At 35.2% G+C, this 26,249-nt stretch overlaps 1 protein-coding gene and 1 non-coding gene across 3 annotated transcripts in view; one reads left to right on the top strand and one right to left on the bottom strand.

The window, feature by feature from the left end:
- LOC137240714 (protein spaetzle 3-like) overlaps positions 1–26,249 on the bottom strand; it is a 392,427-nt gene that overhangs the window by 4,933 nt on the left and 361,245 nt on the right. For both annotated transcript variants that reach the window (XM_067767329.1, XM_067767328.1), the window contains one exon: positions 10,189–10,313. In XM_067767329.1, the coding sequence (XP_067623430.1) occupies positions 10,189–10,313 (125 nt within the window). The remainder of the gene's footprint in view (positions 1–10,188; positions 10,314–26,249) is intronic.
- Positions 12,582–12,652, top strand: TRNAC-GCA (transfer RNA cysteine (anticodon GCA)). The gene has a single exon. It is a non-coding gene; the product is annotated as a tRNA-Cys (tRNA).

Raw genomic sequence — 26,249 nt, 5'->3', positions numbered from 1 at the left:
GCTGCTACTACGCTTTTCTTCGACCTAAGAAGTACAACAGTACCAAATAGCTTCCACAAAAAAAACGAACGAGAACAAGCATTTTATCAGGTGAGCGTGGCTGTGTATGTGCGTTCTGCTACATATCCTACTTGTAGACCTGTACTATGTATGGAATGACGAAGGTCCGTGATAAGAGACCCTGTAGGTAAAATGTCCAGTACATGATTTCAACTGCCGAATTTTAACTTGCGATGTCCCATGCGGTGGCAATTGTCGGCCGTTGGATTACCTGTTCTATAGTTCCGATCTAGTGAAATTGTAGCAACTTTAAGTAAAATTGAAGTAAATACCAGTGCCAATAAAAAAATACAACAAGGCTCGGATAAGAATCCCCTTCTCTGAAGATGAAAATGGCAAAGTCGAGTTGAGGGATTATCATTTAGGGCATGTAACTGGAATATTCGAACCCTTTTAAAGAAATTTTCCAAGCCAATTGATGCTCTCGTGAATGGAAAGATTGGCATCATCGCCTCAAAGGTTTTTCAATATATAATTTACTTGCAAGAAAGGCGTCTTTGGTCAACTTGTTTAGGGTTGATGAACTTCGCCGTAGCTTTAAATATGACCAGGCGATGCTCTTCAAATTATTTTCAACTTCAAGGATGCAGTCTTTGGTTGAGGATTGGCTCGAAACTTGGTCATCTATACCGACAGGTTTCAGTGTAAAAAGATACGCCCAGCCACTTGACTGTTCTCTGCTCATACATATAATACGAGATCAAATTGATTACCGCGCAGGGTTTCAGCGAGCCCGTAACAAGAACGAATACCGATGTCTAGTTAAACGAAATAAATTTGACGATAAACGATTATCAACTTGATGATTATGGCCTCTTTAACCATAATGATGGAAGCGTAAACTTTATTTTTGAGATTTATTTACCTCTCTCCCTAATACTATTTTCACACAGACGGCTTATTGAATAATAAAGGCAATTTTCTACATTAAGACGCTTATTGAGCTCAATCTTCCCTACAAAATTCGAATCTATTATTATTTCATTAGTAGCTAATCGAATGCCTAATGAAGTCAAAAGCACAATGCAACTCTGTAGGCAGCGTTCCGCTTCTTAGTTATTGGTGTGTTCAGTGCTTAAAAATGTCATTTGTCAAAGCAAATGTCATTGTCTGCATGGCGGAACGATACAAGGTGGCCGCATCGGACAGCTGATTATAACCTTTTTTATTTGATTGGATACATCAACTACCGGCGCAGTACGATTTTGACATTTGTCCATCGAATTTACAAGTACATGGAATTTTTTTTGTTTGTAGGTATGTCACCATGCTCCCACCTTGTATCGTTCCGCCATGATTGTCTGTCTCATCCTTCATACTAATCGAGCAGTTACTTCTGTGTGAAAGCAAAAAATTTACGATTTCATTAGCAGGTGAAATGAGATCATTAAGTTTCTGTGTGAAAACAGTATAAGTAACAGTTATTTACTAAGATAATTAAATAAATCTATGAAGAAAATCTCACAGAGGAAGCTCTACTATCTGATAATAAATGTTTCTCTCAATGAGGAAACCAAATTTTTTTTAAAGAAAAGTTTTTCCGAGTGAGATACCGTTTGGATTCTTCCGTTAACTTTTGGAGCACTGCTTACAGCTTAAAACTACGTATCCACATCATAAGAAAACGCTCAAGAAAAATTTCATATATATTTCTTTGACATTTCCTGTATTCTATGAAGCCGCAGGGAGGTGACCGTGCAAGACACACAAATCAGATTCAGCAATGCATCAGAAGAAATTTGTTAAAATTCATATTCTTACTCAAAATGCACTTAAGAAGAAGAGAATACGCTAAACAAGAAAAAATAGCACTCGCGCTAAACTAGAATTGACAATTCCAATTAAAAGACTCATAAATACAGTAACTGGTATACCTGGCATTTAACCGACTGTATTCTTACAGGGTTGTTTCTCAAGAAATAATCGCTGCGCTCATAGCGGAATGATACAGGTGGCAGCATGGTGACATACCTACAAGCATAAATAAAAATTCCATGTACTTTGTTTTTGTAAATTCGATGGACAAATGTCAAAATCGTACTGCGCCGGAAGTAGATGTATCAAATCAAATAAAAAAAGTTTATAATCAGCTGTTCCATGCTGCCACCTTGTATCGTTGCGCCATGGCTGCGCTCACAGGGATCCAGACCGTGATACAAATTTATCATGCAAGTGCAGAACAATAGGGGGACTCATGATAGCATATAAACTTATAAGGTGTAAAATTATATCCATTTACACACGCGGTTATATGAACGCACCTAGTAATACTCTTGATAAACTTGATTGTTTTTCAGCTGTATTATTTCCAAAAAAATTTTTTTGATTGTTATACAAATTAAAAAATACCAAGATTAAGTGAAAAATCAAAACTGAAACGCCTTTACTTGCTGATGTTGGAGATTTTTGATGAAAATGCCGTCTGTAATGTCTGCAAGGTTGCATTCCTTTGAGTTTACCGTGTTTACACAATGAAATGTGCGCGTAAATTTATACAAATTGTGTAAATGATTTTTCATAAAAAATTTGACAGCTCGTGCGTAAACTAGATAAATTTATACGTTTACACACTTTATAAGGCATTTATACGGTTACATGAGTCCCCCTAATAAGTTTTATGCGGGGATTGCCCTAATTGCTTTAAATGTATGAAAACATTTATTTGAAGCAATTTTTTTAATTTAATTTATTTAATAATTTGGGAAAAATTATTGTTGTTTAAATTTTTCATATGGATCACATTGTAGGTAGATGAATTTGCATGTTAAATTTTTATAGGGATCTTGATCACTGTCTATATAAAGCTAAAGCTTTTGAGTTTGACAAACGAAATTTTTCTTAAGCGTTTTCTTAGAAGGATGTTTGATGTAGATACCGCGCCTAAATCACAACAATGATTCATATATGCACCTAATCTTAAAAAAAAACATTGACGCTTAATAAAACAACAACAAATTGTCATAAATTGTGTTTCGTTATCTTTCTAGAAGAAAAAAATTTAAAAAAATAATAAAAAAAAATTTTTTTAAGTTAAACGGTTTTATGTAATTGTCTGATCAACGCCCTAGATTGATGAGGAGTGTGATGACTAGTACCTAGGACCTACCTAATTATTTTCTAGCTTTTAGTATTATTATTATTTCATGTAAGTATTGTTTTCAATAAAACCTAAAGCTTTTGAGTTTGACAAACGAAATTTTTCTTAAGCGTTTTCTTAGAAGGATGTTTGATGTAGATACCGCGCCTAAATCACAACAATGATTCATATATGCACCTAATCTTAAAAAAAAACATTGACGCTTAATAAAACAACAACAAATTGTCATAAATTGTGTTTCGTTATCTTTCTAGAAGAAAAAAATTTAAAAAAATAATAAAAAAAAATTTTTTTTAAGTTAAACGGTTTTATGTAATTGTCTGATCAACGCCCTAGATTGATGAGGAGTGTGATGACTAGTACCTAGGACCTACCTAATTATTTTCTAGCTTTTAGTATTATTATTATTTCATGTAAGTATTGTTTTCAATAAAACCGTTTAACTTAAACATTTGTTTTTAATTATTTTATTTTCAAGGTTTTAGTCTTTATTTAATTGCGTATTTTTTCTCATTCTATTTAGTTCATTTAGTGACTCATTATTACAAGGACTATTTCCTGACAATCTGTTACAATCTAAGTCCTCAATACATAATCCTTCCAAAGACTTTACTCGACTCTGCGCCACGTATGCTTGTCCCTCCTCCAACTCCAAAATGTTTTGATGTCACTTCTACCGGATTTTTGTTCCAAATATGGACCAAATCGGACCACAAATACGATTTTTTTGAATATCTCGATATTTGCGTCACCTAGCGGTGATTTTTTTTCTGGAACTCAACCTCCTGGGGCCGTTTTCACCATCCATTGTGGATTAGTACAAGTATATTGACTTATTTCATAACGAAAAAATGTAGGCTGCCATTGTTGTTTCGGTTGAAAACGGTCAATAAGGGTTCTGTGCAGGGACGTAAAACATTGAAACAGGTCTTATTTTTATGTCAAGGCTATAATTTTCCAGTTCAGAAAATCGGCTCGTGCAATACAGTCCTAGAAGTAATATTTTTCATCAGAAAAAAAGCTAAAGCCCAAACACATTCGACTTTTTAGTATTTTTGGCACTTGCGCTGCATCAACAGCTGTCATTGCACACATACGCCTACATGGATATGTTCTCAATCCACAAACAACGCAACGGAAACATCAAAGTAACGCAAAACGCGTAGCGTGCTCGGCCTACCACACCGAAAATCCTGAGTTCACACCCCGGGCAAAGAAAAATTTAAATTTTAAAAACAAGTTTTTCCAATTGGAAGAACCTTTTGCTAAGCGGGGTCGCCCCTCGGCAGTGATTTGGCAAGCACTCGCGAGTGTATTTCTGCCATGACAAGCTTCTCAGTCAAAACTCATCTGCCTTGCAGATGCATAGAGTTGTGCTTTTTCGTTCATTTCAGAGATTCGATTCTTTAGTTCTTTTTCTGATGAACGGACAAGTTGTTCTTTTTGTTCATCTGTTCTTTTTTGTTTTCAAGCAAATTTGTTCACTGCTGCTTGCACCCGCGAAAAAAACCAAAAACTATTAATGAGGGTGTGTATGCAGCAATGCTTTGTGTAGGTATATTTAAATGTGTTATGAATAAATAAGTCAATATATACATATATGTTTAATTAACTTCAAAAAAAGTTACAAATTTCGGAAGATCCAGAAATATTGAAATAGTACAGACACCAATTGTAAATATGATCTTTTCAAGTTTAATAAATGTAATTAGTTTTTATAAAAGATGTTTTTCATAGTTAGTCCATACATATATTGTTTTAGCAGTGCCATACACAAAGATGACCACACATATCTTTAGTGTAAGTGGCATCATCGACATTCGTGCTCAGAATTTCTGCGTATGTATGTATGAATTTACAATGTTCGCGAACGAGAAGTGAGAAAGAATAACATTAGATAAAACGAACTAAAGGAACAAATGAACTAAAAGAACAAATAGAACTGAAATCGAAGATCTAGTTCACTTGTTCAGTTGACAGACCCGGTCAATTGAACAAGTTCAGAACGAAACGACCCAACTCTACAGATGCAGTTCGGAGCCGGCATAAAACAAGTTGGTCCCGCCCGCAAATTTGTAGGAAAAATTAAAAGTAGCACGACCTTACATTTATTTTTATTTAATTAATCGGGTTCAATTTACAAAAATACTACTAAAAAATTCGTCAATTACATCTTTGAATGAAGAAAAATCAAAATTTGAGTTGTCTTTTTGCGTTCATTGTGGCAGGAAAACTTTAACCGTGACTTCTTTCAAAGTGACGCCAGCACCAAAAAGACGAAAAAAGTCGAATGTGTTCGGCTCTTACCCTAAGCGCTCTATATTTTGACTATAATTTAAATCAATTTTGTTTTCCGTATGTTTTCGCATTGTCGGAAGCAAAAATTATCTATTATTTATATATCCACGGAAATATATTCACTCTGTGTTGGTAAATACGAAGCAACGAGGAAACAACAGCGTCAAAAATTTCGTCTTTTCATTGAATAGCTTAACTGAGGAAGCTGTGTTACATTAAAATCAATGCGCGTCTGAATAATGTTGAAGAATTAGTTGTGGGCGAAATCACAAAAAAAAAATGCAGTTTTCTTGTTTGTTTAAATTTACTACGTTAGAATAGCACCGCTAAAACTGTGTAAGCCGTCGCAAAGTTTGTCTTAAAAAAAATATTTATGAATGAATTAGTGATTAATTGAATAAATGCATATTCTCGTTTTTTACCTTTGTGGAAGTCATCAACATCGGAATTCCATAGCTGACTGGCGTATATATTTATGCATACTAACATTTCCATCCAATATGTCTTTATATTTTTCATGAACTGACAGATGAGCGAATCGGAAGGTGTCAGCACACGCCCGCTCTACTTGTCATTTGTTATTAGACAGGTGGAACTGACAAATGCAATTTTTGTGAATATCTCGATCCTTGCGCCACCTAGCGGCGATTTTTTTCATAGGTCGCTTTCTATTCTTGTATGTATTATAAGTTCCAAATATGAGCCTAATCGGACTACAAATACGATTTTTGTGAATATCTCGATCCTTGCGCCACCTAGCGACGTTTTTTTTCGTATTGTTGCATTGTCATCGGACTCTGAGCTATATTCCAAGTTTCAAGCTTTTAGCTTATCGGGAAGTTACTTAAATTTTAATTACAAAATTCGTTCACAACGGCCGGCCGTGCAGCCGTGCAGCCTGTCAAGTAAACCTAAATAAAACCGTTTAAAAATGTCAGTTGTCAATGTCAATCACATCAATAACTTGTACTAATCCACAATAGATGGTGAAAACGGCCCCAGGAGGTTGAGTTCCATGTGAAACACGGCGGAACCATACAAGGTGACAACACGGTGAAATACATACCTGCAAACATAAATAAAAGCTTCGTGTACTTTGCTTTTGTAAATCAATGGAAAAATTGTCAAAATCGTACTTCGCCGGTAGTTGAACTGTCAAATGATATAAAAAAGTACCAATCAGCTGATTTCCGGCAGTCACCTGTTACTGGTTACGCCATGATGTGAAATATATAAGTAACTACATTTCAATTAAGGTTAATACTAGCCGGACCCGTGCGCATCTTGCGCAACAAATATAAAAGTTTCATATCAAATATCAATCAATCATCTATCAATAAAAACTTACATGCGCTTGCGCTGCCATCTAGCGAATGTTAGCAACTGCCGGTAATGCAGTGTTAGTTCTAATGAAATATTCACAATAGTACATAGTACAAACAGATTTCTTTGTGTGCTCACAATCGTTTGTTTTTAACAAATTAATTTAAAACAAGTAAGGAAGGCTAAGTTCGGTTGTAACCGAACATTACATACTCAGTTGAGAGCTATGGAGACAAAATAAGGAAAATCACCATGTAGGAAAATGAACCTAGGGTAACCCTGGAATGTGGTTGTATGACATGTGTATCAAATGGAAGGTCTTAAAGAGTATTTTAAGAGAGAGTAGGCCATAGTTCTATGGATGGACGCCATTTAGGGATATCGCCATAAAGGTGGACCAGGGCTGAGTCTAGAATCTGTTTGTACGATATAGGTATCAAATGAAAGGTGTTACTGAGCATTTTAAGAGGGAGTGGGCCATAGGTCTATCGGTGGACGCCTTTTCGAGATATCGCCATTAAGGTGGACCAGGGGTGACTCTAGAATGTGTTTGTACGATATGGGTATCAAATGAAAGGTGGTAATGAGTATTTTAAAAGGGAATGGGCTTTAGTTCTATAGGTGAACGCCTTTTCGAGAAATCGCCATAAAGGTGGACCAGAGGTGACTCTAGAATATGTTTGTACGGTATGGGTATCAAATGAAAGCTGTTAATGAGTATTTTGAAAAGGAGTCCTTAGTTCCATAGGTGGACGCCGTTTCGAGATATCGCCATAAAGGTGGACCAGGGGTGTCTCTAGAATGTGTTTGTCCGATATGGGAATCAAATGAAAGGTGTTACTGAGCATTTTAAGAGGGAGTGGGCATTAGGTCTATAGGTGGACGCCTTCTCGAGATATCGCCATTAGGGTGGGCCAGGGGTGACTCTAGAATGTTTGTACGATATGGGTATCAAACGAAAGGTGTTACTGAGCATTTTAAGAGGGAGTGGGCATTAGGTCTATAGGTGGACGTCTTTTCGAGATATCGCCATTAGGGTGGGCCAGGGGTGACTCTAGAATGTGTTTGTACGATATGGGTATCAAATGAAAGGTGGTAATGAGTATTTTAAAAGGGAGTAATCCTTAGTTCTATAGGTGGACGCCTTTTCGAGATATCGCCATAAAGGTGGACCAAGGGTGACTCTAGAATGTTTGTATGATATGGGTATCAAACGAAAGGTGTTACTGAGCATTTCAAGAGGGACTGGGCATTAGGTCTATAGGTGGACGCCTTTTCCAGATATCCCCATTAGGGTGGGCCAGGGTGACTCTAGAATGTGTTTGTACGATATGGGTATCAAATGAAAGGTGGTAATGAGTATTTTAAAAGGGAGTAATCCTTAGTTCTATAGGTGGACGCCTTTTCGAGATATCGCCATAAAGTTGGACCAAGGGTGACTCTAGAATGTTTGTACGATATGGGTATCAAACGAAAGGTGTTACTGAGCATTTTAAGAGGGAGTGGGCATTAGGTCTATAGGTGGACGCCTTTTCGAGATATCGCCATTGGGGTGGGCCAGGGGTGACTCTAGAATATTTGTACGATATGGGTATCAAACGAAAAGTGTTACTGAGCATTTTAAGAGGGAGTGGACATTAGGTCTATAGGTGGACGCCTTTTCGAGATATCGCCATTAGGGTGGGCCAGGGGTGACTCTAGAATGTGTTTGTACGATATGGATATCAAATTAAAGGTATTAATAAGGGTTTTAAAAGCGAGTGGCCCTTAGATGTATATGTGAAGGCGTTCTCGCGATATCGACCAAAATTTGGACCAGGTGATCCAGAAAATCATCTGTCGGGTACTGCTAATTTATTTATATATGCAATACCACTAACAGTATTCCTGCCAAGATTCCAAGGGCTGTTGATTTCGGCTTGTAGAACTTTTTCATTTTTTTCTACTTAATATGGTAGGTGTCACACCCATTTTACAAAGTTTTTTCCAAAGTTATATTTTGCGTCAATAAACCAATCCAGTTACCATGTTTCATCCCTTTTTTCGTATTTGGTATAGTATTATGGCATTTTTTTCATTTTTCGTAATTTTCGATATCGATAAAGTGGGCGTGGTTATGGTCGGATTTCGGCCATTTTTTATACCAAGATAAAGTGAGTTCAGATAAGTACGTGGGCTAAGGGTAGTAAAGATATATCGGTTTTTGCTCAAGTTATTGTGTTAACGGCCGAGCGGAAGGACAGACGGTGGACTGTGTATAAAAACTGGGTGTGGCTTCCACCGATTTCGCCCATTTTCACAGAGAACAGTTACCGTCATAGAATCTATGCCTCTACCAAATTTGAAAAGGATTGGTAAATTTTTGTTCGACTTATGGCATTAAAAGTATTCTAGACAAACTAAATGAAAATGGGCGGAGCCACACCCATTTTGCAATTTTCTTTTATTTTTGTATTTTGTTGCATCATATCATTACTGGAGTTGAATTTTGACTTAATTTACTTATATACAGTAAAGATATTAAATTTTTTGTTAAAATTTGAATTTAAAAACATTTTTTTTTAAAAAGTGGGCGTGTTCTTCATCCAATTTTGCTAATTTTTATTTAGCACATATATAGTAATAGTAGTAACGTTCCTGCCAAATTTCATCATGATATCTTGAACGACTGCCAAATTACAGCTTGCAAAACTTTTAAATTACCTTCTTGTAAAAGTGGGCGGTGCCACGCCCATTATCCAAAATCTTACTAATTTTCTATTCTGCGTCATAACGGGTGGGGATGGGTTGACCATCTACCAAGTTCATCGCTTTAACCGCCTTTGGCAATGAATTATCGCATTTTTTCGGTTTTTCGAAATTTTCGATATCGAAAAAGTGGGCGTGGTTATAGTCCGATATCGTTCATTTTAAATAGCGATCTGAGATGAGTGCCCAGGAATCTACATACCAAATTTCATCAAGATACCTCAAAATTTACTCAAGTTATCGTGTTAACGGACAGACGGACGGACGGACGGACATGGCTCAATCAAATTTTTTTTCGATACTGATGATTTTGATATATGGAAGTCTATATCTATCTCGATTCCTTTATACCTGTACAACCAACCGTTATCCAATCAAAGTTAATATACTCTGTGAGCTCTGCTCAACTGAGTATAAAAATATAGCTAAACAATAGGACTACGACCAATAATGCCTAAAGCACGCTAATAGCACGAATCTCCATCTTTACAACCAAAACTTCATTTATAGATTTGCATGCTAAATAAGAGAGAAAAAGGGACCTGCACATACAAACAGCAATGAGAAATAATATATAAGATATGAACTGCTCGAAATTAGCCACATGATGAGCCTACTGACAAAAATTTTTACTTTACTCTATTAAATTTTTTTTCACTCACATTGGGTAGCTATTGCCTGCTGTCGGACAATACAATTGATGATAACGTTTGATACATGGCACACCTTTAATTACATCACCGCGAACGTCCAAACCCAAGGCAACTGATAATGCAGTCCACCAAATCTGGAACGAAAGTAACAAACGTTGATAGACAAGGAAGATAAGTTAAATAAACAAAACAAAGGAGTTATTCGCCTTAACTTGGGAATCAAAATGACTAGTTAAAAACTATTTCTCTCTAGTCTATTTTGTTTTTCGGAACTAGGGTAAAATTATAATTCGATAATCGGTCCTACGTGAATAGCCCAACAAATTGTTAGAACTAAGCACTTACGCATATAGATAGTATGTATGTAATACTCCTATATTGTAATACTCGCAATGAGTTTTGAGTACGAAATAAAAAAAAAAAACCTACAACATTTTTGTGATTGTAGGTAGCAGCCAAAGTGTGACAAGAACATATATGTAATACTTCTATATCACTACTACTGAACTGTGCAGCCTGTAAAACATTACAGTACAGATATACAACGAGAGAAGGAGACAAAATCTCAAGGCTGTCGTTAAATTTTTGTAAAAAAGGCGCTTAAATATATGTATATTTCAACAAGCGGTCTTGCTTCTATCAATATTGTATATTAGGCTATTTCGTTCAAAAAAGGAAAATGAAGCTACAAAAGAAAATAAAATGTTCCACATATCAAGGGCAATTGATGCCTTTACGTTCAGCGCACAAAAATAAAGGTCCGTTTGTCGCACCATCTGTGGACGTATGTAATATTTGTATAGTGTCAGAGAAAGCTTTAAGACAAGTTCTCAAGGCATGCCCAATTGGAAATGCAAAATTAAGTTTAATAAATAAAATTTTTCAAAATACAAGTGATGCATTCTCCAATAGTATCATGGACGATCACATAGCCATCGAAAATTTATTTAGCAATGACATCTTTAATAATCACCGGACACAGCTGTGTAAGGAAGTAATAAGTTTTTATTTGGATATTCGTTTGTTTTTTGAAACGAAAAAAGCACGGACGAAAAAGAGTATGTTAGAAAAAAATTTACAAAATTGTTATTATTTCAACACCAACAGCAGCCAGTGAGTACTGGACTCATATTTTGTTTACTTCATCAAAAATTTACATCATTAAAAAACTCAAAACATTTAAAGAAATGCTTTTGGGATGTATGTATAAGTATATTTTTATACATGTATATTTTAATTTTTTTCATTTTAAAAATATGAATTCTTCGCCTTGTTTTTTTTTTTACTATTTATGTAAATAATGTACTTTGTATGGCTCCAGTCCATGTTTAAATAATAAATACATCAAGCCTTATATTGTATTTGTTGGCCTTTTAATCGACTAAACTGAGATTTTATAACAATTAGTATGCAGAAGTTGGGTAAAGGGGATACTGACCCGTTGTAACCCCTTAAATACTTTTTTTTACACATGCTACTACAATTCACTACCACTAACAAAGCCCGCGCATGCGCAGAATATACATTTGCATAGTTTCTGAAAATAATGATTGACAGAAAATTTGCGCATTAGGAAGATAGGAAGGTATTGATATAGAAGTATTATATATATACATATATGGACAAGAAACAATTTAAATTTAAGGCCTCCTGCGATTTACAACGATATTGACTGAATTATTGTATGTGTGCGCGTCGGGTATTTGACGCTTGCCCCGCGACTATCAAATAAAAAGCCATCAATCAACATTTGCATTGAGAAACTGAGAACCGTAGCGTTCGGACGTGAATATGTAGTGATCGGCTGATGATTTTTTTTACTTGCAACTACACAGTTTTATTAAGTTATAAAAAAATTAAAAAAATTGTATTAAATAATAATAAAAGCTTTACATTCCATAAAGCTGGTAAACATTGATAATTTTCAATAAATTTTAATATGAATTGCTGTTCTTCCGCGCACTTGTTCATTTTGAATGTCGACACAAACTAAATACTACACTGCTGTTTTGTTAATCATACCCCGCGACTATCAAATAAGCAAGCGTCAAATGAAAAAATCAAAAATTTTTGATTTTCATCAACGTGTAGCCGACAACAAATACGTGTGTCACGAAGCCACCCAACTGAACTAACACACACACAAAATTCAGTCAATCTCGTTGTAAATCGCAGGAGGCCTTAAGGTACATTCGATTATTGAATGCAAAAGCAAAAACATTCAAACAGCAATATATCGGCACTCTGATGTTTGCGAGTGTACCCAGCCTGTAGTAGGAATGTAGAAGTATTACAAACATATATGCGCATACGCGATTTTAATCAGAAAACGCGTAATCGGTCTGGCGGTCCTGAAATACTAGTTTACAGTCTAAAGTCTTCATGATCATTGATCGTTAGTTGCATCGGTGGTTCAGCGGTAGAATGTTCGCCTGCAAGGCGGGCGGCCCGGGTTCGAGTCCCGGCCGATGCATACCACCATTTAACTTTTTTATTTCTGTACATTTATTTTTTTTTTTTGTTTTAGTAATAAACGTAATTATAATATTACTTTATATTTAAAAGGAGTTTATAGTCTTATTTCGTTACTAACATAAATACTATATCAATGTTTAATCCAGTAATACCGATGGACTTACTATTCCGCTTTTTTTTTATTTTTACTACATATCGCATACCTAAATCAAAACGGCGATAAGCTCAAAGAATCGCAATGCTCAGAAAACGCGAAAAACTGACTTCTTTTCCCATATGCGTCGATGCAATTTAAAGTTTTTACAAAGGCTTTTCTCGTTAATTAGTAGAGGTATTAAAAAATCGAGTACACAGTTCGGTGGGTATTAAACTTGGTAGTCAGGAGATACTAATAGCTTCGAAATTTTAAATTTTTGATTTAGATCCCTACTGATCTAGGTGTGCGATATGTACATATATAATACAAATCTCTAACATCTTCTGAGCAAAACAACCGATCTCTATATGACCAATTTTCTTAGTTCAAGTCTCAAAATATCATTTGCCTGCCCAAATTTATATAGGGGTATCCTTTTTTTAGTAATTTTAATAAAAACATCTTTAATTAAATCGTTCAATTTTACGACAGAGCCTAGCATTACCTTAACTGCTTGCTTGAAACCGTAAATAAAAAATAAATAAAATAAGGCGCGATAACCTCCAAAGAGATTTAAAGCCACGCTTCTCTTCCAATTCGCGTCGTGCTCCGTTTAATTTTTTCTACAAATTGGCGAGACGGGACTTATGTACACTGACAGGATCTGACTCCGAACGGCATCTGCAAGACCGTAAATGCTTGGAGAAAATAAACAAACGAAATTTTACTCACTAACCTTCTCTTTTCTTATGCTCCAATGAACCAGTATCGACCTGGTCGATGAAATATTCCTTAAGATACGATTTGCTTTTTGTCTAAAGCAATATTGGGAATACTTGGGAGAAGGATTGCCCTATTTGAAATAAAATTATAATTCTGGTTAGTGAGGTGGAAGGGTAGAGGGAGTGGTAAATTGGACGGGGTGAGAAAAGAGAGGTGAATGGGATTGAAAGTAAAACTATGTAAGGAAGAAAGAAAGGGTGAGAGGGGGCGCGGAAGAGGGAGGAGGCTAGGGAAAGAAAAATAGGAAGTTAATGAATAAAAGAGAGCTATAAGAATAGATTTTAAATAAAGAAATTTGAGAAATAAGAGGGAAAACGGATTGTAGGAATAAGAATTGTAATGAAATAAGTAACAACTAAACAAAATATATTTTCAAAGAAAATAAAAATTTCCGAAAATTGTTTTCGTGCTGCAGCAATGTGCAGGGTAAAAGATATAGTCAGCGTGGGTTTCAATTGTACAGTTCATTTCAGACAAATTACTTTTCTAATCCTACTGAGGCACATTTTTGACAAAAGGTATTATCAAAAGAGTGTATGGCTATGAACTAATACTTGTCATTATAAGGGAAATATGTTTACCAACTTATGTATACGTCAATTCAATTCTACGGCTCTAAAAACGTGAAATATTGCTCGTACAAAAAGATGATGGTGCTGCGCCCATTAATTTTTTTTTCAATTTTCCTTTTTTTTTTTTGTTATAGTGAAACTTCGAAAGTAAAATATCACTTATATAAAACAAAGTTTCGAATAGATTGTGCTATTACATTCATCTAGGAACTTTTCCTAAATCTCTTAAATAAAAGCTTATCCGATCTAGGGGATGGAAACATTTCTTGTTAAAAGCCTGAAATGTGTATAGAATTAGTTACGAGGGATTTTTTTTTTTGAGGCTATAAATGTTTTGTAGTGCCTGATCGAAATAGGGACGTGGCACCGCCTAATTAAAAAAATTTACAATTTCCTCTTACAATAAAAATTGGTAAGTGAAATATCATTGATACCAAGCTATTTTTCGCTAAGATAAAACTTTTTATTCCAGTCTACGACCCTTTTCAATATCTTTTATATAAAAGTGAGCGTGGATCTTAACCGATCCCATCCATTTTTACTAGAAATATTTTCTGCTTGACGGAAAATATCTATTCCCAATTTTATTACGAAATGTTAATTTTTCTTCGAGTTGTGTCTCCCGAAACATAGAAAATTGCTTAGTCAAAAAAAGGAGAGTGCCACGCCCATTTTCAAAAATTTTAGGATTTTCTAACTTTTTGTTATAATTCCATTTAGGAATGATATTAAGCTCTTTTTCGCAAATGTATAGCTTATTATATCCGTCCACGACCCTTTTAAAAATCGTTTATATAAAAGTGGGCGTGGTCCTTAACCGAATTCGTTAATTTTTCTTCGAAGCATTCCTTACAGTAAAGAAAATCTCTGCCTAAATTTGTTATGAAAGGTTTAATGGTTTTTGATATATGATTAATATTTTGTAAAATTGATTTTACCGCAATTAGGCGGTGCCATGCCCATTAAAAAAAATTTTTTTTTTAATATTTATCAAAAATCTCAATATCAGTGCACACATAAAATTTTAACAATGTACCTAGTTGTTTTATTTACTAAATAAACACATTTTTGTGTTTTCCAAAATGTTATATCTATGAAAAGTAGGTGTTGTTTTCATCCCATTACACACATTTTAAATAGCGATGCGTGATGAGTGCCAAGGAGCCAATATACCAAATTTCAACAAGATATCTCAATATTTACTAAGGTTATCGTGAACACAAACCGTCCGTTTGTCGAACAGACATGGCTAAAGCAATGACTTTTTTCATCCTGAGCATTTTGATATATGGAAGTCTGCATTTATCTCGATTCCTTTATGCCGTTAAAGCAATTTCTAATCATTAGCGGTAAAAATGATTACATAAAGACAGCATCTATATATATATAATTCAAATTATGTATGTAGGTATAGAACGAGTTGCGTCCTAAACGGATCGACCGATCACAACCAAATTTGCACAACCCACTATAAACCTTCCAAGGATGGTCATAGGCTAAAAATAATGTCGATATATAAAAGGGGCGTGGCACCTCCCATGCAAAATGAATATTTCGTAGCACATAACTCTGAAGGTATTTATGCTAGAACATTGAAATTCGGTAGGGAGTTATAAGAGTCAATCCCTAACACCACCAAGAAAATGTGGGGTGTGGGACTCCCATATAAATGGAATTTATCATACTGCACATCTCTGGATGTAGTAATGGTAAGATAATGAAAATTGGTAAGGAGCTATATGAGGTTAAGACCTAACACCTCCAGTAAAATGAGGAATTGGGAAAAGGGGGCGTGGCACCTTCCCTACAAATGGGATTTTTCAGAACTATGGCTGCCGTAAAAACTTAGGTTATTATAACAGCTAAAGCTTGACTACAGAGTTCTTTGGCTGTTATTCCATTTGGATGTTTATTAATCTTCCGCTGTTAAAATTTTTTGTTAACTTCAGTCTATCCACATCTTCTATCTATATATATATAAAGTTGAAATTATGAATATTTGTATTTATGTATAAATCGGGTTGCGCCCTTAACGGATCGGCCAATCACAACTAAATTTGAATCACCCACTAGAAACCTTCCAAAGATAGTCATAGGCAAACATAACTTCAATATAAAGAAAGGGAGTGGCACCTACCATACAAATGGAATGTTTGATACAGCATAACTCTGGAAGTATTCATGCAAGAACAGTGAAATCCAGTAAAGAGTTAAATTGGATTAATCCCTAACACCACTAAGAAAATAAGGGGTGAGTAAGAAGGAGCATGGAGCCTCTCATACAAATGGAATAATAAAAATTTGTAAGGAGCTATATGACGTTAATTCCTAACAGCACCAGTAATATATGGAATTGAAAAAAAAACAAGACAAATGGGACTTTCAGAACTGTGGCTGCCTTAAAAACTTAGGTTATTTCAACACGTAAAATTTAATTGCAGAGTTGGGTTCGGCTGTTATTCCTTTAGTATTCTTTTGGGGGTTGTTATCTTTAGGGTAGGTATTATTAGATACGCCTGGAGGAACCGGAAAAAACATTTCTGTTTAATTTGATATTAATTAATGTAAGAGCAAAAAGACAAATCACTGTGGCAGTTGCTTTCTCAGATAGTGCGGATACCCTTTGTGTGGTGGACGTACAACTCCGCATTTAAATGACCACTGTCTGTAAACATCTGATACACAGATGTGCAACATAAGCAAACGGTCAGGCCAAAGTGAGGGTGTGCGATGTGTGCACCATGACTCATAAACAGTCGCTGCAAGTTTTAGACCTAACCCTTAAGAATTTAAGGTGTAATGATCATCCCAAAAGTGGCGCTTTCCTGTTACTTGCTGGAACAGCCGCAGTTAAAGTAAATGCGTGCTTTTTCGTCTATAGACGGCTTTACGTTTAAAAATTTGCTCCCTTTAAAAATATGAGAGGGCATTTTAGCGGGAACACTTCAGCAGCAGCTTTTGCTAAACAACTTCTTGAAATTAATTATGGCAAAACTCCTATTTCTTTACTAACAGATTTGATTTATTTTCCTGAAAGTTTTTGAGAAAAGGCATTTTAGGCACCTAAAAATGAGGATGTTAATATCACTAGAACCAAGAGAACTTATCACTCTATTAACACAGTCGTGGAAGAGTCCCAAGCTGTGCATATCCGATTGAGTTTATTAGCTCTTCTAAGCCATCAGAAATATCTCCTCATCGATTGATCCTTAAAAATGGGCCCATAATATCATAATATTTATGCTTCGTTATTTCGATTCTCCACGCTTATGTAGTGGGACAAAGCTTTTCATCACAAAAGTTTGACGAATGTCATTGAAGCAATTCATTTTATCGGAAATTTTCGAAAACAAAAAAGTTTAAAACCAAGGATTCCATTGATACCGATAGATTTGTCTTTTCAATTTTAAATGGCTCAAAGTTCCTATCCCTATCAAGGGAGCTTGCGAGGGGAATCCTGTTATAAATATGAATATATCAAACAACAACATTGATTAGCTGTAGCAGAAGTCAATCTTACCAACTCATGTTTTACCCATGGGCAGTTACGCCGTAGCCTGCATATTTTTATAGAAACGTGGGGTAAAACCCACGGGAATAAGCTAGTAAACAAATTAAAAAAACACTAAACTTTGAAGGTCGGAAAAGCTCTAAATATACAATCCGATATAATTTTCAGAACTTGATTTCAAACCTGCGAAAACGGAAGTCTAGCGTTAAAGAAAAATCAAAGAAAGTATTTTGGGACACACTGAAGTATTTGTGTATATTTTTGTCATCACTTATAAACATACCTACATATTTTTTTATTTGATTGACATAACCAGTGATTGCGTTATAACCGCTCAGGTTGTTTTTGTTAGTTTTATAACTAATCTATCCATCGTTATAAGGCTAAGTTTAAGATCGAGCATAATCGCATCGCGGGATGCGACGAGAAACGTTCAATCGTTTGTTACATTACGCTAGCGTTATAGCTGGCGATTGAGTATTTATAGTAGAGCGAAATCGAAAGCGATGGAATGCTCAACAATATAACTCAACATCTTTTTATTCACGTTGTGGCAGTGTAGAGAAAGCAACGTGCGTACATTAACTCGTAAAATTTTATTATTAGAAAATAGCTCTTTGTTACGAAAAAAATATTTAAAAAGTATACATAAGAAAAAAAAATCAAGCGCATCCAATCGCAATTGTGGTAAACTGCATGACGCAAAATCCACAAACACTGCTTGCCGCGTACCTTTTCAATAAAAACATCCATATTGTTTCGCTAATTTCGCTCAACTGGGCGGCCACCGTGGTGTGATGGTAGCGTGCTCCGCCTATCACACCGTATGCCCTGGGTTCAACTCCCGGGCAAAGCAACATCAAAATTTTAGAAATAAGGTTTTTCAATTAGAAGAAAATTTTTCGAAGCGGGGTCGCCCCTCGGCAGTGTTTGGCAAGCGCTCCGGGTGTATTTCTGCCATGAAAAGCTCTCAGTGAAAACTCATCTGCCTTGCAGATGCCGTTCGGAGTCGGCATAAAACATGTAGGTCCCCTCCGGCCAATTTGTAGGGAAAATCAAGAGGAGCACGACGCAAATTGGAAGAGAGAAGCTCGGCCTTAGATCTCTTCGGAGGTTATCGCGCCTTACATTTATTTTTTTTTAAATTAAAATATTTTGCGAAAATCGCAAGCGATGGAATGCTCAACAATATAACTGAACATTTTTTTATTCACGTTGTGGCAGTGTAGAGAAAGCAACGTGCGTACATTAACTCATAAAATTTTATTATTAGAAAATAGCCCTTTGTTACGAAAAAAATATTTAAAAAGTATACATAAGAAAAAAAAAAAAAATCAAGTGCATCCAATCGCCAAGGAAAGAAAATATTTTAGTGAATTCCATAATTTACATTCAAAGCCATTAAAACCGCATTCTTTTTCTACATCCTCTCAAACTTTTTAATTATATTGCGATTGTGGTAATCTGCATGACGCAAATTTCACAAACACTGCTTGTCATGTACCAGGGATCAACAAATTTGAATAACGATTGACAAAAAAATAAATTTTTATTCATTATTCAAGAAAACTTGAGTGATGAATAACAAGGTATTTTTTATTCAAGCATTTTGGAATAATGTATAACATTTTATCGTTATTAAAAATATCCTGAGTCATGATAATCGGTCATTCTTATTTTTTTAAATTTTGAGTAAAGGGTATTTTTTAAATAAGGAATAACAATACAATTTCAATTTTTATTCAGTTATTCAAAAATAAAAAAATAAGCCCTCGAAATGCCCTGAAAATATACTCATATGCGTAACCAGTGCGCGTGTAGTTCTGAAGGTTCTAAATGTAATATTGAGATGATCCCGAAAGAGTCCCCAAAATCATCCCGGAATGACCCCGAGGGAGTCCCCAAAACCATCCCGGAATGACCCCCAAAAGATCCCGGAATGACCCCCAAATGGCCCCGAGGGAGTCCCCAAAACCATCCCGGAATGACTCCCAAATGACCCCCAGGGAGTCCCCAAAATTATTCCGGAATGACCCCGAAAGAGTCCCCAAAAAGATCCCGGAATGACCCCGAGGGAGTCCGCAAAACCATCCATGTCACGTACCCTTTCAATAAAAACACCCATATTGTTTCGCTAGTTTCGCTCAACTGAATCAAAATATTTTGGTTGCAAATTTTCGTCGCTTTTGTCGCTTGTAATCGCTCAATTTGCTTTACGCCAAATCGCTTTATCATAAAAATCTCCATATGCACTAATATAATTTATCGCTAACAGCGATTCTCGTCGCATCGCGCGATGCGATTACGCTCGATCATAAACGTAGCCTAGCTTTGAATGAGCGTGTGAGCGTAAAGGGTCCATTACTGATACTTAGCACAGACTTGACTTGGCGTAAACTTGGCAACTTAGCCCCGATTATACTCCACTTAGCGCGTACAATCTAACATCATAATCAACTGTTTTCCAGCTGTCATTTTATTGTGAAATATTTGCTACAAAAAGTGGTGGTTTTTAAACAAAGTTAATTTTGAGTACTACAATTAATTTGTGAGTGTAAAAATTGTTTAAAACAATCAGTAAATGTCAATTTGTATGACAAAATGTCAAAATGAAATTGGAAACAAACAAGTGGCATCTCAAAATGTAAACGTCACTTAGAACTTACATAGAAAATCAAAATTCAACAGACTTCTAAGTCAAGTTAAGTGTTGCTAAGTTTTGAGTTATTAGTAACATGCAATATTCATTTAACGGAACTGTAAGTGACAGTTCTCAAGTCAAGTCAAGTATATGCTAAGTATGAGTAACGGGCACTTTAATCATTAGCAGCATCGGTGGTTCAGTGGTAGAATGCTCGCCTGCCACGCGGGCGGCCCGGTTTCGGTTCCCGCCCGATACATATAGTACGATATGGATCTTTCAGTTTTTGATTTTTTTAAAGTGATAACTATTTGAAGAGTTGCTATAAAATGTAACGGTTCTGTTTAACCCATTACCGCAAACCTTCCCCATACGAGGACACCTCTTCAAATAGCGAAATCTGTTTTTAAACACCGAAAACTGATAACCACATAAAGATAGTGCAAATAATAATATAGGTAAACGTAAACTTAGCTTGGTTCTGTCAATAAAATCTAATTTAAAGCGCTTCAAAGCATGTCGTCGAGTTTATTCTTGTGGAGTATTTATTCATATTTTTCGAATATATTTTTAAACTGCAGTAAACGATTTTCAGAAAAATATTTAGTGAAGAGTGCTTTAACAAGTGGTATAGTGCTGAAAAACCAAAAGGGTATAGTTTTATATTGATCTCCCCACTTGGGGACAATGGGCATAACCATTCACTTTTTATACTCAGCTGAGCAGAGCTCACAGAGTATGTTAATTTTGTTCGCATAGCGGTACCCCGTAACGGCATAAACTGATCGAGATAGATATAGAAATCTATATATCAAAATGATGTGGGCGAAAAAAGAAATTCTGTTAGCCAGGTCTGTCCGTCCGTCCGTCTGTCCGTAAACACTACGACGTACGAACGTAAACTTGAATAAAGTTTGAGGTATCTTAATGAAATTTGGTATGTTAGAGTCTGGGCACTCATCTCAGATCGCTATTAAAAATAAACGAAATCTGACTATAACCACGCCCACTTTTTCGATATCGAAAATTTCGAAAAACCGAAAAGTGCGATAATTCATTACCAAAGACGAATAAAGCGGTGAAACTTGGTAGGTGGGTTGACCTTATGACGCAGAATAGAAAATTAGTAAAATGTTGGACAATTGGCGTGGCACCGACCACTTTTAAAAGAAGGTAATTTAAAAGTTTGCAAAGTTTTGTAATTTGGCAGCTGAGTATTATTGCAGAATAGAAAATTAGTAAAATTTTGGACAATGGGCGTGGCACCGCCCACTTTTAAAAGAAGGTAATTTAAAAGATTACAAAGTTTTATAATTTGGCAGCTGTGTATGTAATGTTCGGTTGCACCCAAACTAAGCCTTCCTTACTTTTTTTAACATTTAACAGGTGTTTTTGAAAGGCATTACTATGGCACATCGTATTGTGTTTAAGGGTCAAAATGACTTTTTCAAACTATAGGAGGCCGTTGATTGGATAATGAAAAATGGAGAGGATGACTGTGAGTATGATATATTAGTTATATCTCCAAACAAACTCAATTTGATTAGGCTAATCAATTATAAACTCGAATCATGACAAGGCAACGATAGTCAACACAGCGAAGAATTTTGTCAGAAGAGTTCTCTCCATTAGTGATGAAGTCTGCCACGAGGAGAATATAAAAGCAATAAAAAACATATTAGAAAATAATGAGTTTCCAACACATATAATACAGAGCTATATAAGAGATTATTTCGTCAAATTAAATACAAATAAACCAACTAATAATACAAAGAAAATGTATAAATCGACCACATTTGTATCTGGTCTGTCTAATAGAATAAAATATTCAAACATATATGACAGAGAGAGATTTAAATTAGCTTTCACATACAACAATACGTTGCAACGGAGGATTTTTAGCAATGCGAAAAGCAGAATAGAGAAATTTGATAAATCGGACGTTATATATAAAATTAATTGTAATGGCGACGGGTCCCACGTATGCGACAAAGTATATGTGGGGACAACTAAATCGAAATTGAAGACGAGGATTTCCGGACATAAATCAAATATTAAAAATCGTGACAACCCTAATGACAATAAGACAGCTTTAACTCAGCACTGCAGAACCACTGGACACTCTCCCGACTTGGAAAATGTAACAATAATGCAGCATGAGAGACACAGCAATAAAAGCTATATACTTGAAATGTTACACATAATAAATACACCAAGTGACAAACGCATAAATTTCAAATCAGACACAGACCATTGCGCCTACGCCTAGAGAACTTATCAACAACTACAAAAAAGCCTTATAATAAGAGTGTGACTTCGTTTGCACAATTGTTCACCTGCTGCTGATGTGAGCGTCGCTTTCGGTTGGAGATTTAATGTATTGTTGTTTGTATAAAAATTTGTTTACGATTACTGTATTTTATTGTTTATATTTTTTAATGTTCTTCTTTTACCCTTGTTTGTTAAAATATAAAATACAAAGTTAGTCGACCAGGTGCAGTCATAAGTGTAAGTTGGCACTTGCGATAATTGTATAATTATGTATGTATGTATGTACCTATGTCTCAATAAATGTATTTCGTTTTTTCAGTCTTGAAGATGACTTCAGATTGAAGTCGAAATATTGGCAAGACAAACCATTCGACAAATATATATACATTATTTAAACAAATTTGCTGTATTTTAATAAGCATATGTATATATTGGCTTAGAGCTCAAACATACCTTGAATATTTCACCTAATTATAATATCGAATATCACTCCACTGATGTGGTTCAAAAACGATGCTTGAAGGCTACAAGGTTTACTATGCAAAGTTGACGGTACACTCCCGGTGGATGAATTGTTATTCAGTCGACACATTGTGCGAACATATTTGGAAACTACTTCATCCAGACAACTCCGTTCTTCATCCGCTGTATCGAAAAACAACGATCACAATCCTGAACACTTGACAAACAAAATCCGGTACGTATGTTGTCACTCCAAGTGCCACTGGAGATGTGAATTGTGTAAAAAACACTGTTTGTCAAAAGCAAGTGCTTTGCTTAGTTCCATACTGAAACTGCGCATTGTCCCCAGATTTGTCTCGAAAAAAATCAAGTTGCAGTAAATTTCTATTACCGTTTAAAAGTTGGTAGTAATGAAAAATTTTCATAATTTTGTGACCTATAAACAAATGTGCCTTTTATCAATACAGCGAAATCAAATAATAGATGTAACAACAAAACAATAATTTGCTATGATTTAGCTCCGAAGAGATTAAGGACGAGTCTCCCTTTCGGAGCACGTTACCATCACACCACGGAGGCCGATCGTTTCTGGAACAATATAAAAATGTACCACGCCACCAAACTTTAGGATCTACTACGCTCTTTCAGAAGGAAACAATAAAATTGTAAAGAAAAACTTTTCCTTTTCTCATTGTTACTTAAGAATTCACAACAATGGACGGCCTGTTCTAGTTTTTACAAAATTGTATTAATTGGTTTTGAGCTAACATTAAAATATATGATATTTGCTGTTATAAATGCATATTGAATTCATTTCAATTATAAACTTTTGAATCTCTTACACAATCATATCCAAAAAATTTTCTCATTATAGGAAAAACATAAAAATTCAAAACGAAAAAATTACACTGGATCACAAATTCCAATTTTTTTTTGCACCAGAGACGCCATTATAAAGTTCCTATGTAAAATCAAGGTTATTTTTAATTCTATAGTAACGTTTTTGAGATATTTACGAATTACCGTTAAAAAAAAAATTGGGTCCACTTAATCATATATATCTCAAGAACGAATTGAGCATTTCCAAGCTTTGAAGCTTTTAAAAGGTAATAAAATTTGCTATAAACTGTGCATACTACACTTTTTGCTAGGCCCTGCAGATTCAAAGATAACGAACAATCATTACGGATTTTTTCCATTTTTTTTTGTAAAAATATAAAGCAATTCATTGTCAAAGGAAAGGACGAACTACACGCCTCTCGTATGCAACAATTTAAATTTGATTCATCCTATGTTAAGGTAACATATAAAAGTCGTCACGAACAATTTTCCAAGTACTAAACGAAGGAGGACAGTGTTTGTTATTGCAAAGACATTGCTGGTATATTGAAACAGTTTGGTGAACCATGTGATTCAAGAGAGTGGCGATTGTTCACAGACGGCAATAAATTAAGTTTAAAGGCCGTATTATTCCATTTTGGCAACCAAAAGCCATCTATCCCGATAAATACAAACGAAACGTATGAGATAATGCAAAAATTGCTCAAGTTAATCAAGTACGAAGAACATGATTGGAAAATATGTGCCGATCTTAAAGTCGTTGGAATGCTATGTGATCTACAAAGTGGATACACAAAATACTGTTGCTTTCTATGCAAATGGGATAGCCGAGCTCGTCAAGACCACTACATCATAAAGGATTGGCCAGAACGATTCGTGTTTCAATTTGGGGTGGATAACATAAAATACTCCCCACTTATAAAGAAGGAAGAAAAAATAATTCTACCTCCGCTCCACATCAAGCTCGGCCTTCTCAAAAACTTTGTCAAGGCTTTGGACAAAGAAGGCGAAGCTTTTCATCATTTGAAGACAATCCTTCCAGAGATTTCAGAAGCAAAAATAAAGGAAGGGATTTTTGTGGGACAGCAAATAAGGAAAATGGTGACCAATAACCATTTCAAAGAACTATTGTCACCAGTGGAGGCAGCAACGTGGCATTCTTTTGAAAAGGTCGTTACTTCTTTTTTAGGCTAACACAAAAGTCCCAACTACGAGATGATAGTCTCAATCAAAAACTATGTGGAAATGGGTAAATAAAAAAACATATTTAAACCGTTTTCTCAGTTAACTTTAAAACCTATCTGCCCGAAAAACAAAAAATATGTATGAAAATTTTTAAATTTACATGAGAATATTAGCAGTAAATCTGAATTCATCGTCCAGTTCCGAACAAACAAGAACGAGAAAAATGTAAACAAAAAATTTGTTCTGAATTGAAAGATAAATCCAGCCTAAGAAAATTATATACTAATGTGTCACTTATGTATTTATCTAATATACTTTTTTATTTTCTTTCAGGAGTAAATATGTCTTTAAAAATTCATTTCCTACACTCGCATTTAAATTTATTCCCGCAAAATCTTGCCGACGAAAGTGACGAGCATGGCGAAAGGTTTCATCAGCAAATGATAATGTATGAAAGTCGGTATCAAGGATTCTGGGATGTCGCTATGATGGGTGACTACTGTTGGTTTCTCATAAGAGAAACCGATCCTAATCTAAATAGGCGTCAAAATAAGACACATAGCATTTTCAATTATAAAATAGGATCATAGAGTTAAGACAGAATCATATGTACATATGCTATTATTTGTAGGGTTCTAAAGTTTTACTATATGGATATATTTATTTGAATGCTTATAACTTTTGTACAAGTTCATCGATTTTGTTGAATGAAGGCTCACTTTTTTTGTAATAAAACAGGTCTTAGAGAGAAAAAAAATCTGCAAAAAAATAGAAAGTTTTGGAGATCCTTCCTCGCAAAATACAAATCTTTTTAGATTTTTACAAAAAAAATTAAAAAATCCGTAATGATTGCTTGTTATCTTTGAATCTGCAGGGCCTAGCAAAAAGTATTGTATGCACAGTTTATAGCAAATTTTATTACCTTTTAAAAGCTTCAAACCGTTTTGGAATTGCTCAATTACCATAGAAATAAAAATAACCTTGATTTTCGCAATCAGGGGGTGATTTTATATAGGAATTTCATAATGGCGTCTCTGGTGCATTTTCGCTGTAAAACCAGTCAATAAAACAAGGAGTTTGACACCGCAGACAAGAGGCCCAGACCTCGAGAAACTACTCATTTATTTGTAAGACCAGCAAGCGCAGCCCATTCATGTTCCCTCATGAAACGAAGGCTGAATTCTCTGATGCGAA

This window comes from Eurosta solidaginis, chromosome 2 (assembly GCF_040869045.1).
Source record: "Eurosta solidaginis isolate ZX-2024a chromosome 2, ASM4086904v1, whole genome shotgun sequence".
NCBI classification, from domain to species: Eukaryota; Metazoa; Arthropoda; class Insecta; order Diptera; family Tephritidae; genus Eurosta; species Eurosta solidaginis.
This window is presented reverse-complemented; position numbering and strand designations above follow the sequence as displayed.